Source organism: Xenopus laevis, chromosome 2L (genome assembly GCF_017654675.1).
Source record: "Xenopus laevis strain J_2021 chromosome 2L, Xenopus_laevis_v10.1, whole genome shotgun sequence".
Taxonomy (NCBI): Eukaryota; Metazoa; Chordata; class Amphibia; order Anura; family Pipidae; genus Xenopus; species Xenopus laevis.
The window spans coordinates 96723559-96738409 of record NC_054373.1 but is presented as its reverse complement, the minus strand read 5'-3'; the positions used below and the strand labels follow the sequence as shown (position 1 = coordinate 96738409).

At 38.7% G+C, this 14851-nt stretch overlaps 1 protein-coding gene across 1 annotated transcript in view; it reads right to left on the bottom strand.

The window, feature by feature from the left end:
- appbp2.L (amyloid beta precursor protein (cytoplasmic tail) binding protein 2 L homeolog) overlaps window positions 1-14604 on the bottom strand; it is a 30369-nt gene extending 15765 nt beyond the window's left edge. Inside the window, exons 1-3 of the mRNA XM_018246843.2 lie at window positions 14137-14604; window positions 5530-5618; window positions 1192-1343 (exon numbers count right to left, since the gene is read on the bottom strand). Coding sequence (XP_018102332.1) covers window positions 1192-1343; window positions 5530-5618; window positions 14137-14274 — 379 coding nt within the window. The 5' untranslated portion in view covers window positions 14275-14604. The remainder of the gene's footprint in view (window positions 1-1191; window positions 1344-5529; window positions 5619-14136) is intronic.
- Between the last annotated feature and the right edge of the window lie 247 nt (window positions 14605-14851).

Below are 14851 nucleotides of genomic sequence, written 5' to 3'. Positions count from 1 at the left end.
TGCTGCAAAAGGTGGCCTCTACAAAGTACTGACTTTGGGGGGGGGGGGAGAACAGTTATGCATGCTGAAGATTTCTGTTATTTTGTCCTATTTGTTGTTTGCTTCACAATAAAAAAATAAAACAGAAAACATCCTTTAAAGTTGTAGGCATGTTCTGTAAATAAAATGATGCAAACTCTCAAACAACCCATTTTAATTCCAGGTTGTGAGGCAACAAAAACATGAAAAATGCCAAGGGGGTGAATACTTTTGCAAGGCACTGTATATCGGAAAATGAAGGTTATGTAAAATGTCTATATATAATCTGAAAGGCTAATTTAGGTGTTTAACAGTACTTGCCAGCTCATAGGAAGTGGCCATACGTAAGCCAATAACAGCTTCCATCTCGGTCCTTGCAGACAGTCAGTGACTCATTGGTCAATTAATGGGGGTCCCAGCCTGCCCGACTGACCTACATCTGAGTGAAAAATTGTGTTGGACGAGGACCGCATCAACGCACAGATGCACTCCTCGTCTCAATCTTCCTGTTCCCAAGGACAACGATCGGATCAGCCTCATTTAGCTCTGCATGTAGATAGCAGAATTGGACCCAGACCAGCTCATTTGACGATATTGCCAAACAGGTGAATCTGGCGGTGCTGGATCTGGCAGCTAAACAATGTATAAATATGCACTCCAAAGTAACATAAAAAAAATTACACACCTCTACTAATTGTAATAAAAATTATTAGTATTGAAAATAACCAGGAAATCTCAAAATAAAAAAAAAAAACCCAGTATGGGCCATCTGTTAGGAAGCATGAAAAAGAGGGTATATGCACTTATTAATCACCTCAAACAGGCTTGATTCCCCCCCCCCAGTTTTGGAACAATTAAGCAGCTTTCTTAGAGTAAGGAGACATCGCCACTGGTAATGGTCTGACTCCCAGAACCCATGTGCAGAAAATTCATTTAGAATGACACACGCACATGGGCGAAATTGTCATTATATAGAATAAAGTAAATTTTTGCCATGGTTGATCTAACAAAAGTAAGCAATTTTGTGCAATATAAACATGGCATTTTGCAAGGGGCTAGGGTAGATAGTTTACACTTCCATGGGTTTCTTTGTCTTTTGAAATGCTATCTTCAACATTAAATTTACATTTTCACACTATGGAAAGTATTGGACCATAATTAGTATTAACATACCAAGGACAAAGCCAATCTGAATTGCTTTCTCTTTAACTTGGGCATCAGATTCAGCAATGTAGGAACAACGCCTGCCGAAAGAATTTGCTAACACAGAAGCAACTTTTACACCATGGTCCATTAATGCTTGAAAACAGTGATGAAGCAGATGTCTGAAAATAAAGAAAAAAAAAGCAGAGCATTAGCAAAATGTATTCCAATGATTACCAGTAACTATTTCCAGGGTTGTTCTGCCCTGGGCACTATGAGATACATACAGTATGGTGGACTTGCCCTCTGGCAATCCAGTTATGGTCTATACAACTTGATCGTTCTGTATTACATATCAACTTGAATAAAATGAATAAGAAGCCTTATTGGGTGCAGTTCCTGATGTGCTTACCAGGGCCCAATTGTGATAACTTTCTTTTATTAGCGGCTTGACAAACAAACTAGCTAAATCCTGGAAACACAGGTTGATTAGCTTCCAAAATCTAAAAACAAAGATAGACTGGGTATTTGTTAACGAAAAAACTGACCAGTATCACATTAGATAAACATGCCCAATGCCAAAAAAACCTGGCAGCCCTGATAATATATTATCACTATAGTTCACTATGCAGAGAAAGACTACACTTTTCTCATCTCTTTTATATTACTTTCTATAAATGTTTCTTTATTTCTTGTATGAATGCGGATATGCTATATGTATAAGCACATGTACAAGATTTTGTTATGCTCATCTGAACTATTTGGTATATACTGTACTCTGTGTACTGAAATCCTATTTGTATATCCATTTTATGCTTTGAATTTTTGAAAATCAATAATTTACTGAAAAAAAGAAGAAGCAGAGCATACATAATCAAAACAAACATACTGTACCCAGAAGTGAACATTTTTTACAAGAAAGTATCAGCACATATTTTAGCCTCCTCAAGCTTTCTAAGTTTTCGTGTAGGGGCTTATTTATCAAAATTTGAGTTGGTGTCAAAAAACCAAGAATTTTCTGCAACCTTAAATAGTTGGATTTTAATAAAGAAAAGAACAAAACAAAAAAAATAAGTAAAATCTGGCAAGGTTTTATAGAAGTTGATGGGAACTTTATGTGATTTCCACTTTAATGCTTTTTTTTTTACTCAATTCCTTGAATAACAAGATATTGAATCTGTACAAGAAATAGATATGCTACTTTGTAATGAAAAACATATTATACTTAGACCAGTATAACTGGGTGGCCTCAGTGTCTGCTCTTTAAAACACTACTACAGGTACAGGATGAGTTATCCAGAAAGCTCCGAATTATGAAAATGATTTCTCCCATAGACTCCATTATAATTAAATAAACCAAATTTTTAAAAAATATTTCCTTTTTCTCTGTAATAATAAAGCAGTACCTTGTTTGTGATCCGAACTAAGATAGAATTAATCCTTATTGGAAATAGAACCAGCCTATTGAGTGTATTTAATGTTTATATGATTTTTTCTAGTATACTTAAGATAAGAAGATCCAAATTACAGAAAGATCCATTATCCGGAAAACCCCAGGTCCCGAGCATTTTGGATAACAGGTTCCATACCTGTACATAGCAGCCAAAATCTCAGAATAAGCCTTATATGGTATTTACAAATAAATGCCCCTGGTAGGTAGAATTTGAAACTGCATTAATATCTCTTATTTGTACTTTTGCATTACAGAAAGATGCCTTATACAGAAAACCCCAAGTCTGGATAATAGGTCCCATACCTTTATCTTAGTTGGGATCAAGTACAAGGTAATGATTTATTATTACAGATTAAAGGAAATCATCTTTAAAAATTAGAATTATTTAAATGAAATGGAGTCTATGGGAGTTGGCCTTCCAGTAATTTGGAGCTTTCTTGACAACGGGTCTACGGATAATGGATCCCATACCTGTATTTCCAAGAACTAAACAAAAACCCCAAAGTCTAAGTAGTTTTTAGAAACATTCAAATACCATCTTGATACATCTCCAATGTATTCTAGAGGCTGCAAAACAAATTATTTTTTTTCCCCATTTGATAAGAAATTTCTGGACTGAAATTCTTGGTCTTGCTAACTGGACTAACCCCACTTCTTTGACTTCCACATAAAAAACTCTGGAAAATGATTTTTCCCCCTAGATTTGTGCAGCTGGAAATGGTTTATTGCTTTAAAGTGGCTAAAACCTACCTTATCAATCCAACTTGTGATTACCAGATTGGACTTTGTTCAAAATATGATTAGAATATCAGTCATTGGGCCCTCACTTATTAATGTGGGATCCATGGACTAGTTAAATGAATATACCAATATATTATTATTGTGTTCCCTTCCTTCAAAATCTTGTTTTCGCTTATTGTAACCTGATTCATTCAAGGAGAAGGAACATTTTAATCACTGAGGGGTGCCAAATGTTAGGCACCCACAGAGATTATAGTCACCCTGGACCAGTGCTCCTGTTAGCAGAAAATGACACTGTCCCACGGTACTTCAAAGTGAACACCACAGAGCAATCTTTCTGCTTCTTCTGGCTAGGTGCAAAAGTGCAGTAAAAATCCAAACTCTAAGTCTAAACTCCACAAGAGTTTTTTTAGGATGTTACAAAATCTGATCCCCCCCACAGCTGTAATGTTATGATAGAGTCTTTTGTTCATGCATTAACATCAGGAAAAAAAAATATTTTTGTCACCATCAGTTTTTATCTTTTAAGGTGAAGTCGCAGCATGCTGTGTTCCCAATCAACAGGTTAACGTGTTGGATGGCAAATGCTTCTTGTAGTTTACACACCAGATTTATAGTCCTATTATATTCTAACCCACATGACTACATCCAACTTGTAGGATGCATTTTGTCGATCTGACACCATCATACAAAATCTTCAGTGGAGTTTAACCCTTAAGTACAAAGCTGGCTTTTTCACTTTACTAAGTATGCACCGGCCCTGGGCATAAGAAGCAGCAGAAGAAAAATATTGCAACGTGGTGCTCACTCATACTGTAAGTACCTTGAGCTGATATAGCTTTCTATTAACAAAAGCACAGGCCTGGGGTATTACATAAGTTAGGGTACCTAACATTAATTTTCCATCTCCTTTAATGTGCTGCTATGGTTAACTAGGCTTTATAATGCCTTTTCTGTGATAATGCCAGGAAGCTGATCCTTTTAATACTCCCGCATTGCATATTTTATTAAGAATTATTTTATTATATGAAAATGTGGCCAGATCAATGATGCAGTATTCTTTGCTTATTTATTAGTCTGGCTGGATGCAAGTTTACCTCTATTAACTGGTACAGCTGGAAAGCATGAAAAATATGAGCATTTAAACAATATCAAAACATTATAATCAGGTTAAGAAGCTTTTCCCGGGAGACTGTTTAGTAAGGATAAGGCCGCACAGGGCAATACCGACTGATAAGGGAATAATTGCTTGAATATATCAGTGTTTTCAAGCGATAATTGAATGACTGTCAGGTGCAGGAAATTCTCATAGGAATGATTTGGGGGAGAGGGAATTGTTGTAGCAGAGCTATTTATGAGTCCATAATCCGTGAAATGCCAGTAGTTGTGGCTGTACAAGAAATGTTCATTGCCTCACAATGTGTATTTTTCCATTATTGTGAATGGAACATTGAAACGCAGAAACTATGTTATGTAACAACTGCATAATATTTACAAGGGTAAAGGGTTAAAATGTAATGTTAAAATGAAAAGAAAAAAAAAAAAGGTTTCCTTTCGAATAAATGTTTACTTTCAAATAAAGTACATAGGCCCCAGATCCACAGCTAGGAGAGGCAGTCTACATCAAATGATTCATGTGCACACTGCAAACCTAGGGGCCTATTATCATGCTGTGTAAAACGGCATTATAAATAAAAAGCCTTGACTACCTGGGAGGCAGATTTGATGAACTGAAGTTGAAGGCTGGCAGCCCCAGCAGTTCTGCAGTTAGAGGGTTAGTAAAGAGGGGCCCTGGACTTATACATGTTGACAGTTATGTTGATGAGGAGGTTACATGGCCCTGTGCATGGGGAATATTGGTAAAAAAGGAGGGTGGGGGGATTTAAGATAACTGCTTTATTTGGTACAGTATGTGCCAAATGCCAGCTCATAAACAGATTTTTTTCCACTGCCTATACATGAGATGCATATATGTTAATTGACATCACCAATATAGATTGTCAGTGATGTTTTAAATAAAAGTAACATGGAGAAAGTTGGGTAACACTAGTCTATACTACCAAAAAATAGAGATAGATGGGAATAGCAACTGCACCACCAGCGAAACTAAATAGCATAAAATAACACAAACAAACAATATTTATTTAGTCACTCTAAAGATCCTAAATACTGACCGTTTGTCTAAAGCACGTAGAACCTTGGCAAAGACCTCCAGTTCGCAAAATTCACTTCCAAGCTGGCATAATCTCCCTTGCTGGTAAAGCTGAAAGAAGAGAAGTATTGTTATTATCTTTCTATATTAGTATCTATTTTTTTTACCAGCGGTTTTGGAAGTACTGTATGTACTGGGTATTTCTGATAAGATACAAATTTCAGTTGTACATAATACAGAGCCTAGGTCCCAAAATAAAACTTAACAGCCACAGATGGAGCACTAATTCTAGTATATCCCAAAATTTACTACTGCAAATTACAATCACATTTAGCATTCTCCCTAGAAAAAAAAACGTCAGACGGGTAAAAATTTGAGCCGCAGGGAAGGAAAATAAATAAGTGCCTCCCCCGCTTTAAAACATTTTTTGCGGAAGCTGGAAGGTGAGCTGGAAGCAGCAGGGGAACCAGGTGTGAGGAAAATAGTGCCGGGCTATGTGTCCAACAAAAAGGTACAGGGGAGAACACTGAAGTAAATGAGAGGCTGCATTGCCAGGTTCAGGCTTAAAAAAAAACAAACAAAAAAAAAAACACTAGTGAGGATATCCACGTGTGTTTGGGCCTTAACTGCTTAAAGGGTAGGCTCAAAGTGACTGAGGAAGTTGCCTTAGATACTCCTTAGCTACTGCTTCTGGGCAAACTCAGTGCCTTTTACTGCATAACCTAACATAACATAAGGTAAAAGTGCAAGCCAAGCAAAAGACAAGAAAAAAAGAAGGAAGAAATACTAGCAAATTACTATAGTGTTTGGAAGGAGAGACGAAGGTGTGATTGTCAAAGCAGGAGAAGAACAAGTTGCTAATAGAGCAAGTGCTGTTCCCACCCAAGGTGAACTATACATCAGGAATATATTCCTAGATGAAAACAACTGTTTTGAGCATGATGCTACCCCAAACATTACAAACTGCTTGCCACTGCCAAACTTCTCTTATCTCCCTACATCAGTGCTTTATGGACATGGTCTCTCAACTATGAACTAACCAGTGCAGCTGTGGCAATTGATGATAATTTAATATGGTAATGCATCAGTGTATTTAAACATGAATTTTGCTGAAATGTAAGTTTAATGGATTACCGGTACTAAGCAATAAGCTCAATTTTATATAAGTGAATAAAGAAAAATATGCTCTTTTATTTATTTTGGGAGATTTTGAATGAATTAAGCCCTGAATACATTTAATATAAGATGAATCACAGGAAAAAGAAACTTTCTCAATATAATCAATTCAAATTCTGTACAGATAGTTAAATGATCAAATTACACATCACTATTCCCCCTCTTAGCAGTCTATCTCTGTACATGTGTCAGATTATACCAATGTATTAGAACCAAAATCTGACTGAATCCTACATAAAGACAAACAGGTTGCTCAGAGGGGAATACCAAAGACTAACTAAAATTGCTTATATTTATAAAATAATTTTAATTTAAAATTCCATAAGGTGAAGCTCAAAATAAATCTTAATTTTTGCAATTGTTGCAAATGAAATACGCACTTTTTACAGTTAAACAAATACAAAAAACACATGGGGCACCATTTGTCAGGTGTTCCTCAGGGTGTCATGGCGGAAATGTATGGTTTAATCATTGATTGATAACAGGCTGCCTTTATACACAGGCTTATTTTAGACTTCCAGTCATATCTGCATTATTATGCAAATCTTTGGTACTTTTTGCCAGTCTGTTTTTGGCAACAGACTTTAAGGGATCTAACCCAGAAAAGAACTGTTGTAAAACTTTCTCCGGCCCAAAGAAGAAAACTAGGTGGCCATACACAGGTCAATTAAAGCTGCTGACAGACTGGGTCAGTAGAGTTAAAAAGGGGCCTGTCACCCTAAGAAATAATACCAAATCCTATTTTATTACATTAATCTGGTAAAATAAATTTCACTTACACAATATAAATTATTTAAATCTTGTTTCTTTTAGTCTTGGAATTCACAATCACATCAAGTAGGCAGCAGCCATTTTGTGAACACTGATATTAAAGCAAGTTCTGCATACTCCCAAAATCAGTTTATGCTTTAGAATAGAGCACCTGATGCCCATGCACTGGCTAAACAATAAGATGGCGAGGAGGGAGAGGGAATGATTGGAGGGCAGTTACATCTAGGAAGTGTAGAATGAAAAGTGAAAATTATGGCCTGTCCCGCCTTCATAGAGAGGCATAGAGAAGGGGGGAAGACAATATTTGATTTAATAACAAAGAATTTGGGTTTCATGTTTAATTTGGAGAAGACTTTTATTATACAGCTTTTTATGTCTGGGTCACAGGTCCCCTTTAAAGCTGACCATGGCCATACACACAAAACCTGTAAATTTTCCCACAATAGTGGGTCGTGAGAAAGGTAGTTCAGTAGTGGTTCACACTGGTTCCCAAACGGAGTGGCTGGTTCCACTGAAGAGACACTTAAAGGAGAAGGAAACCTAGTCAGTGCAAAAACCCTCCCCCCCTCCCGTGCGCTGCCCACCCTCCCTCCTCCCCCCTGGCCTACCCGTGCCGCTGGGCAAATGCCCCTAACTTGTTACTTACCCTTCTACGCAGGTCCAGTCTACGGAGTTCACCGACACCATCTTCTTCCAAGCGATCTTCTTCCTGCTTTGACCGGCGCATGCGCAGTAGGAGCATTTCGCCGGTACGATCTACTGCGCATGCGCCAAAAGTCACGAAGTGAAATCGGAAAACTTTGTGACTTTTGGCGCATGCGCAGTAGATCCGTAACGGCGAAATGCTCCTACTGCGCATGCGCCAAAACGCCGGTCAAAGCAGGAAGAAGATCGCGTGGAAGAAGATGTCGTCTGTGAACTCCCTGGACTGGACCTGCGCAGAAGGGTAACAAGTTAGGGGCATTTGCCCAGCGGGACGGGTAGGCGGGAGGGTTTTTGCGCCGACTAGGTTTCATTCCCCTTTAAGAGAAAATGCCTATCTCCTCTTCTAGTAACAGCTGAGATCCTAGATATTCTTGGAACTGTAGTTGAACGTTTGAAACACCAATATTTTGACCATTCTGTTGTTATTCTGTGGTTATAGCCAGATTACCATATACATACAATATTACTATTCCTTTTAAGTCAACCCAACTAATATACACAAACCTGCCCAATTTACAACCAACAAGATATCCATGTTAGAAGGATCTCCGACAGAATAATCTGACCATAAATATATCACAAAAATCAAGTAAAAAGGGTTCATTGGAACATTCGTGTCCAGAATAAAGGACAAAGAATCCCTACCAATGCTGTTTTAAAAAAAAACTGGATAAACAACATCTCCATAGATGCTTAAGAAACGGACAACCAGCCAAAATACAGTTCCAAGGCTTCAGGTGCCAATCATATATGAAACAAAGGCATGTGAAATTGTGTTAGCTTCAGGTATCCTCTGAAGACAAAATGAATTATCCTCACATGATGTTTAAGGCCCATGTCACACAAGATGTTTTCACCTGTAGAGAAAATGTTTATCCAACTCCAGAAAGAAAATAACCATGCAGCCAAATTGTCTTCAAAGTTAGTTAATTTTAACATGAACTGCCCTTTTATAAAGTGTCAGCCTCAGCCACCAAAACTGCTGGGGGTGCAACAAAAAGAGCCTGACATAGTGCCCACAGTGTATATTGAAAAGGACTAATTTTGCTTAGTGCTGGATTTCGAAGGCAACGATGATGGGTTGATTTACCTAATACAGGTATGGGGCCGGTTACAGAGAATCCCGTTATCCAGAAAGCTCAGAATTACAGAAAGGCCGTCTCCCAAATAATCCAAATTTTTTAAAATTATTTCCTTTTTCTCTATAATAATAATAATAATAATAATAATAATAATAATAATAATAATAATAAAACAGTTTGTACTTAATCCTTATTGGAAATAAAACCAGCCTATTGGGATTATTTAATGTTTACATGATTTTCTAGTACAGTTAAGGTATGGAAATCCAAATTACAGAAAGATCCATTATCCGGAAACTCCCAGGCCCCGAGCATTCTGGATAAACATGGTTTGAGTTTTGAACATTTCTTTTTCACACTGGAACAAATAATTACCTTTTTAGAAAAAAATAACAGGGATTGAGGTTTGAATATTTCTTTTTCATGCTGGAAAGAATTACCTTTTTAGATTGAGGGGTATTATTGCACAGTGCTCTGGTTACGTTTGTTATGAACCAATAATTTGTGTTTGACATGAACTGACACCCGTATCGGTCAGAAAGGCTTAGATAAATCATAAACAAATCTAAATACTGGGAACCTTTCCAATACTATTTGGCATTATCAAGGTACTTTAAAAGGACTAGGAAAGTAAAATTCACTGGTTCCAATTTGCTAGGCAACCTTCAGTAATTATGATCACTTGCTTGCTTCACTCTTCTACTGTTAAAAAATTTACTGGGCTGGTTACTTTGCCTCTGAGTAACATGCCACCCTCTTTACTAACTTTCCTAGGGGCCCCTTGTGGTTATCCACATCGAACGTGTAGTATAGCAATATTTATGACATTACTATGCTGTGTATATGCTACTTCAGGGCACAGCAGTCATAATTAAAGTTACCCCAGAATAGAATTTCGTTTTTTAACAGAAATGGAGCAGTTGCCTAGAGTAAAAAGCAAGTAATAGCATTCATAAGTAAATTTCACTTTCCATGTGCTTTAAAGGTATAACGCAACTAGGGATGCACACATTGTTGCAGTTTAAATCTAGAAAAATGTACAAAATAGTTTGATATCTGCCTTTCAACTTTTCAACAGTCGCCTGAAAATGCCTCGCCAGGCTTTTTCAGGCGACTGTTGAAAAGCGCATCGCCTCGTGTGGTTAGCACAGGCGTTTTTACATAGGCGCCCATACAAAACTGTCGCCTGCGCCGGTCGCGGCGACTGTCGCGGCGCTTTGTCGCCGCGACCGCAAACGCGTCGCTATCTCCCCGTGTGGACTAGCCCTAAGGCTACCATCACACACAGAGTAATTATACCTTCTGCCTGTTCCTCAGTATCCACTGACAGGTATAACTTATTTTTCATTTGAGCTGAAATCTGCTCAGTACAAGCCCTGACACTGCTCATAGCAGATCGTTTTTTTTTTTTTTTTTAGGGCCGCTGATTTCTGCAGGGGGCGCTAGCCACTAGCCTTAGAACTAGGGATGCACCGAATCCACTTTTTTGGATTCGGCCGAACCCCCGAATCCTTCGTGAAAGATTCGGCCGAATACCAAACCGAATCCTAATTTGCATATGCTAATTAGGGGTGGTAAGGGGAAAACATTTTTTACTTCCTTGTTTTCTGACAAAAAGTCATGCAATTTCCCTCCCGCCCCTAATTTGCATATGCATAAAGGCCGAATCCTGGCCGAATCCCGAACCGAATCCTGGATTCGGTGCATCCCTACTTAGAATTCATTAGTAATGCATTATTAGTATGGCGGTCAGATAGGATCTGAACCCAAAGTGGTCCAAATGCTTACATTAGCTGGAATCAGAGCAATGCGAATTGATAAATAATAAAATGGTGGGTGTGACACCAGCCTAAAAGCATGGGACAGGACCAAGGATGCTTTCAACTAGGGATGCACTGAATCCACTATTTTGGATTCGGCCGAACCCCCGAATCCTTCACGAAAGGTTTGGCCGAATACCAAACCCTAATATGCACATGCAAATTAGGGGTGGGAAGGGGAAAACATATTTTACTTCCTTATTTTGTGACAAAAAGCCACACAATTTCACTCCCTGACGTAATTTGCATATGCAAATTTGGATTTGGATTCAGTTCGGCAGAGCAGACGGATTCGGCCAAATCCGAATCCTGCTGAAAAAGGCAGAATCCTGGCTGAATCCCCAACCGAATCCTGGATTCGGTGCATCTCTACTTTCAACTTACAACACACAACTAAATGAAAAATGCTCACAGTAGCATGTTTCCAGTCCATTCCACCACAAACCTAACTCAGCAGTTAAGTACAGGGCTCTCTGGTACCAAACTAAGTGTAACTGCTCCTAGCAAAAAAAATAAAAAAGCATGTATATATTTAGTCACAAAAACAAAACATATAAACATTCCAACACTACATTTGGTATGTTCAACCAACAACACTTTTATTATAAAGACACAAGCTCAACCAAAACCTTTGGTTGATGGTGATTCTCAAATGAACACTATAGTACCTAGATTACCAGTGCATAGATAATCCCCCTGCATTATAAATTTCTGCGACGGAAGGTGGTTGTATACTGGTAATCTAATGATTTGCCTTGCAAGGATCAAACATGGCATAGTTTAAATTTCACAGTTTGGCTCAACAAAAAACTATTTGATTTTTTGCAATAACAACAATAGGCTAAACGAATATTCTGCACAAGCACTATTTACTGCAGTTATGCTCAATAAAGAGGTAAACTACCCCTTTAAAGATATGGCCAAACAACATTTTAAAATGATACCATCATCATGAAATGTGTTTTTGCCTGACAACAATGTATAATGTTCCAAGAACAAGAGAAGCATTTTAAAGATTTAATTTTAACTTCCAAAAATGTAAACCACTTTTCTACTTGCATATTTTCTGGTGCACATGATCTGGCAGCCTTATCAAAGTAGTACTAGTGGTTCTTAGCGCAGTCTTGTTTATATAAAAAAAAAAAAAAATTATATATATATATATATATATATATATATATATATATATATATATATATATATATATATATATATATGTATACATACATACATACATACATACATACACTAGACATTAAGCCCATTAAATTAACGGGCGCTAGAACATATGTAGTCAAACATTTATAAAAACAGAATTGTTGTAGTCTAAAAAAAATTCGCCAGAGACAGTCCGCGGGGCACATGTGCAGTAGCGCAATCCCACAGACACAGGGACTGGAAGCAGAGACACTTCAACTTTATTATATAGGATGAAAAAAAATTTATATTATTTATTTCAACAATTTGGTCACTTAAAAGACCTGGATTGCGGTATTTATTGTATAACCAGCAGCCAGGCATTGGAGATATATTTGGAGTGCACCAGTTTAATAGTGTGTGTGTATAGCCTTCAGTGCAGGTACTGTGGGACTAATATATATATATATATATATATATATAAAGTTCAATGAATGAAAGCACTCACAGCTCATTCCATTTGTTCAATGGGAAAAAGATTTTATTCCACACTCACATCTACGCGTTTCAACCCACACAGGGTCATCACATCGAACATATATGCGTGCGTATATATATATATCACACACACATACACACGAAAAAAGCTGCTGCACTCTCAGGATTTGAAAAATATCAAAAAAGATTTATTGAAACAGAAAACAAATGCAGAATACTCAAAGTTTCAGTCCTAGACAGGGACCTACGTCAGGAGCATGTACACAAGTAACACAGTGGTTGAAATGCTGATGCACTACATTCTGTCCCCTCTATGTGTGTTTTGACAGGCGCAGGATCATCAAACATACAGAGTGGATTTTGGTTTGCATTTTCACATTGAACCCGACTCTGTCAGCAACAGGCTGATCCCATGACTTTCAGCACACACATAGGGGGGAAGGAAGGCAACAGATTGGCCAGTAGAGAAAAAGATCTGTGTGCCATTAGCCTAAGCATTTGATTATAGTATAACCCCGACCCTATTTTAATCTCTCAAAGCTTTAAATTATGGGCAAACGTTGCACATTTTTTGCAGCATTTTTTTCTCTCACCAGCAGAAAAACAAACACACAAGTGTCTGCTCAATACATCTTCCTCCTGCTGTTCACGTTATTTGAATCCACTTGTTATTGCATATCAGGCCGGGCAATCTGTGGGCTCTGGCAAATACCAGAGTGGCTGCCATCAAATGCCTTAGAAAGTCACTATTTAGTTGGCTGGTGGGGAGCCGATTGGGTCTCTCTGTACTATTTTGACTGCCAGTACAGACCTGCTGCATATGTTGGCCCAACATTGCAAATACTTGAGTGTTGGGAGACAAAGCTTTGCCCCCAGTATACAGTGCTGGCAGATGTAATTTGCTGCACTCATGGAAAGCTAACGAGACATGTTGGACATGTAAGATTTACCCTCTTCTGACAACACACACATGAACAGGAGATTATAATTGTGAAAGGGAAGATGCTTGAAGCAAAAGTGAAAGAAATAAAACACAAGACAAGTGAGTGTGCATGCACAGATACAAGCAAAATCATCCAGCACTGCATTCACAAGATTAGGCTATGGAGAGTTTGACAGAAGCAATTTGAAGCTCTTGTAGTAAACACCGCCGGTCCTCCTCTCAGAGTGTCAGTGTCAGTACAAACTATAAGTACACAGTGTGACACAAGAGAGAAATATTAAAGAATCACAGTGAGCTGAGCTCCAGCCTGCCTGGCTACAAGATTCTATAGGAAACCGATTGCAGAATGCCTAGAGTGGGTACTTATATTATAAACAGCTGTATAGACCTAACGTAAAGCACGATGTCTGCCTGCACCATCTATACTGACACCTTCCTAAAGCATCCCAAACACACAGACAGACAGACAGACAGACTGCTCTCCCTTGATCCGTCACCTTGTAGTACACATCAAACTGGATGTTTTCGGGCAGGCTGCGGATATCCCTGCGGGCTCGGCTGTAGTTATCCACCACGGCGGAGATTGCCGTGTTATACAGAGTCTCTGGGATCCACTCCAACTCCGCCGCCGCCATGTTCCAGCTGTCCGAGCCAGGCTGTGGAGCAGTGACAGCCCGGACTGTCTTCTCCTCCTGTACAACTCTAAGGGCCTCGGGTTCCGTCTTTCGTTAAGCACCGGGGCACATCGAGTTCCAGAAAACACCCCTTCTTTTGCCTTAAAGACAACTGGCTGCCGTACTCCCGCCACCCCTCTACCGGGGGGAAGGAGTGAAAAGCCTCGGTTGTCTTAGGTCTATTCCCGTTCGTAGAACACCGAATTCTATATCGCCTTCTCACCCACTGCGTAAGCGGCCGCGACAGTGACGTCCGTACGCAGAACGTGTCGATTTCACTGTAGGAGAGGGTTGGCTCTGTACTGTGGAGAGGAGAGTCACGTGGTGTAGAAGAAGGGATGATGTCAGCACATAGAAGTGCTGCTGCTTATGTGCAAAACTGGGAAAGGAGCCGGATTAATGTTGTGTAACTGCACTTTTACTTGATTAAAGTAGTGCTACAGGCTCTATTCAAGTTACCCAAGTCTTTTCTGATTTTTTTAGCTTCCCTATTAATAATGTTGAATCCTGATTAGCATGGGGCCCACTCTAGGGCCTA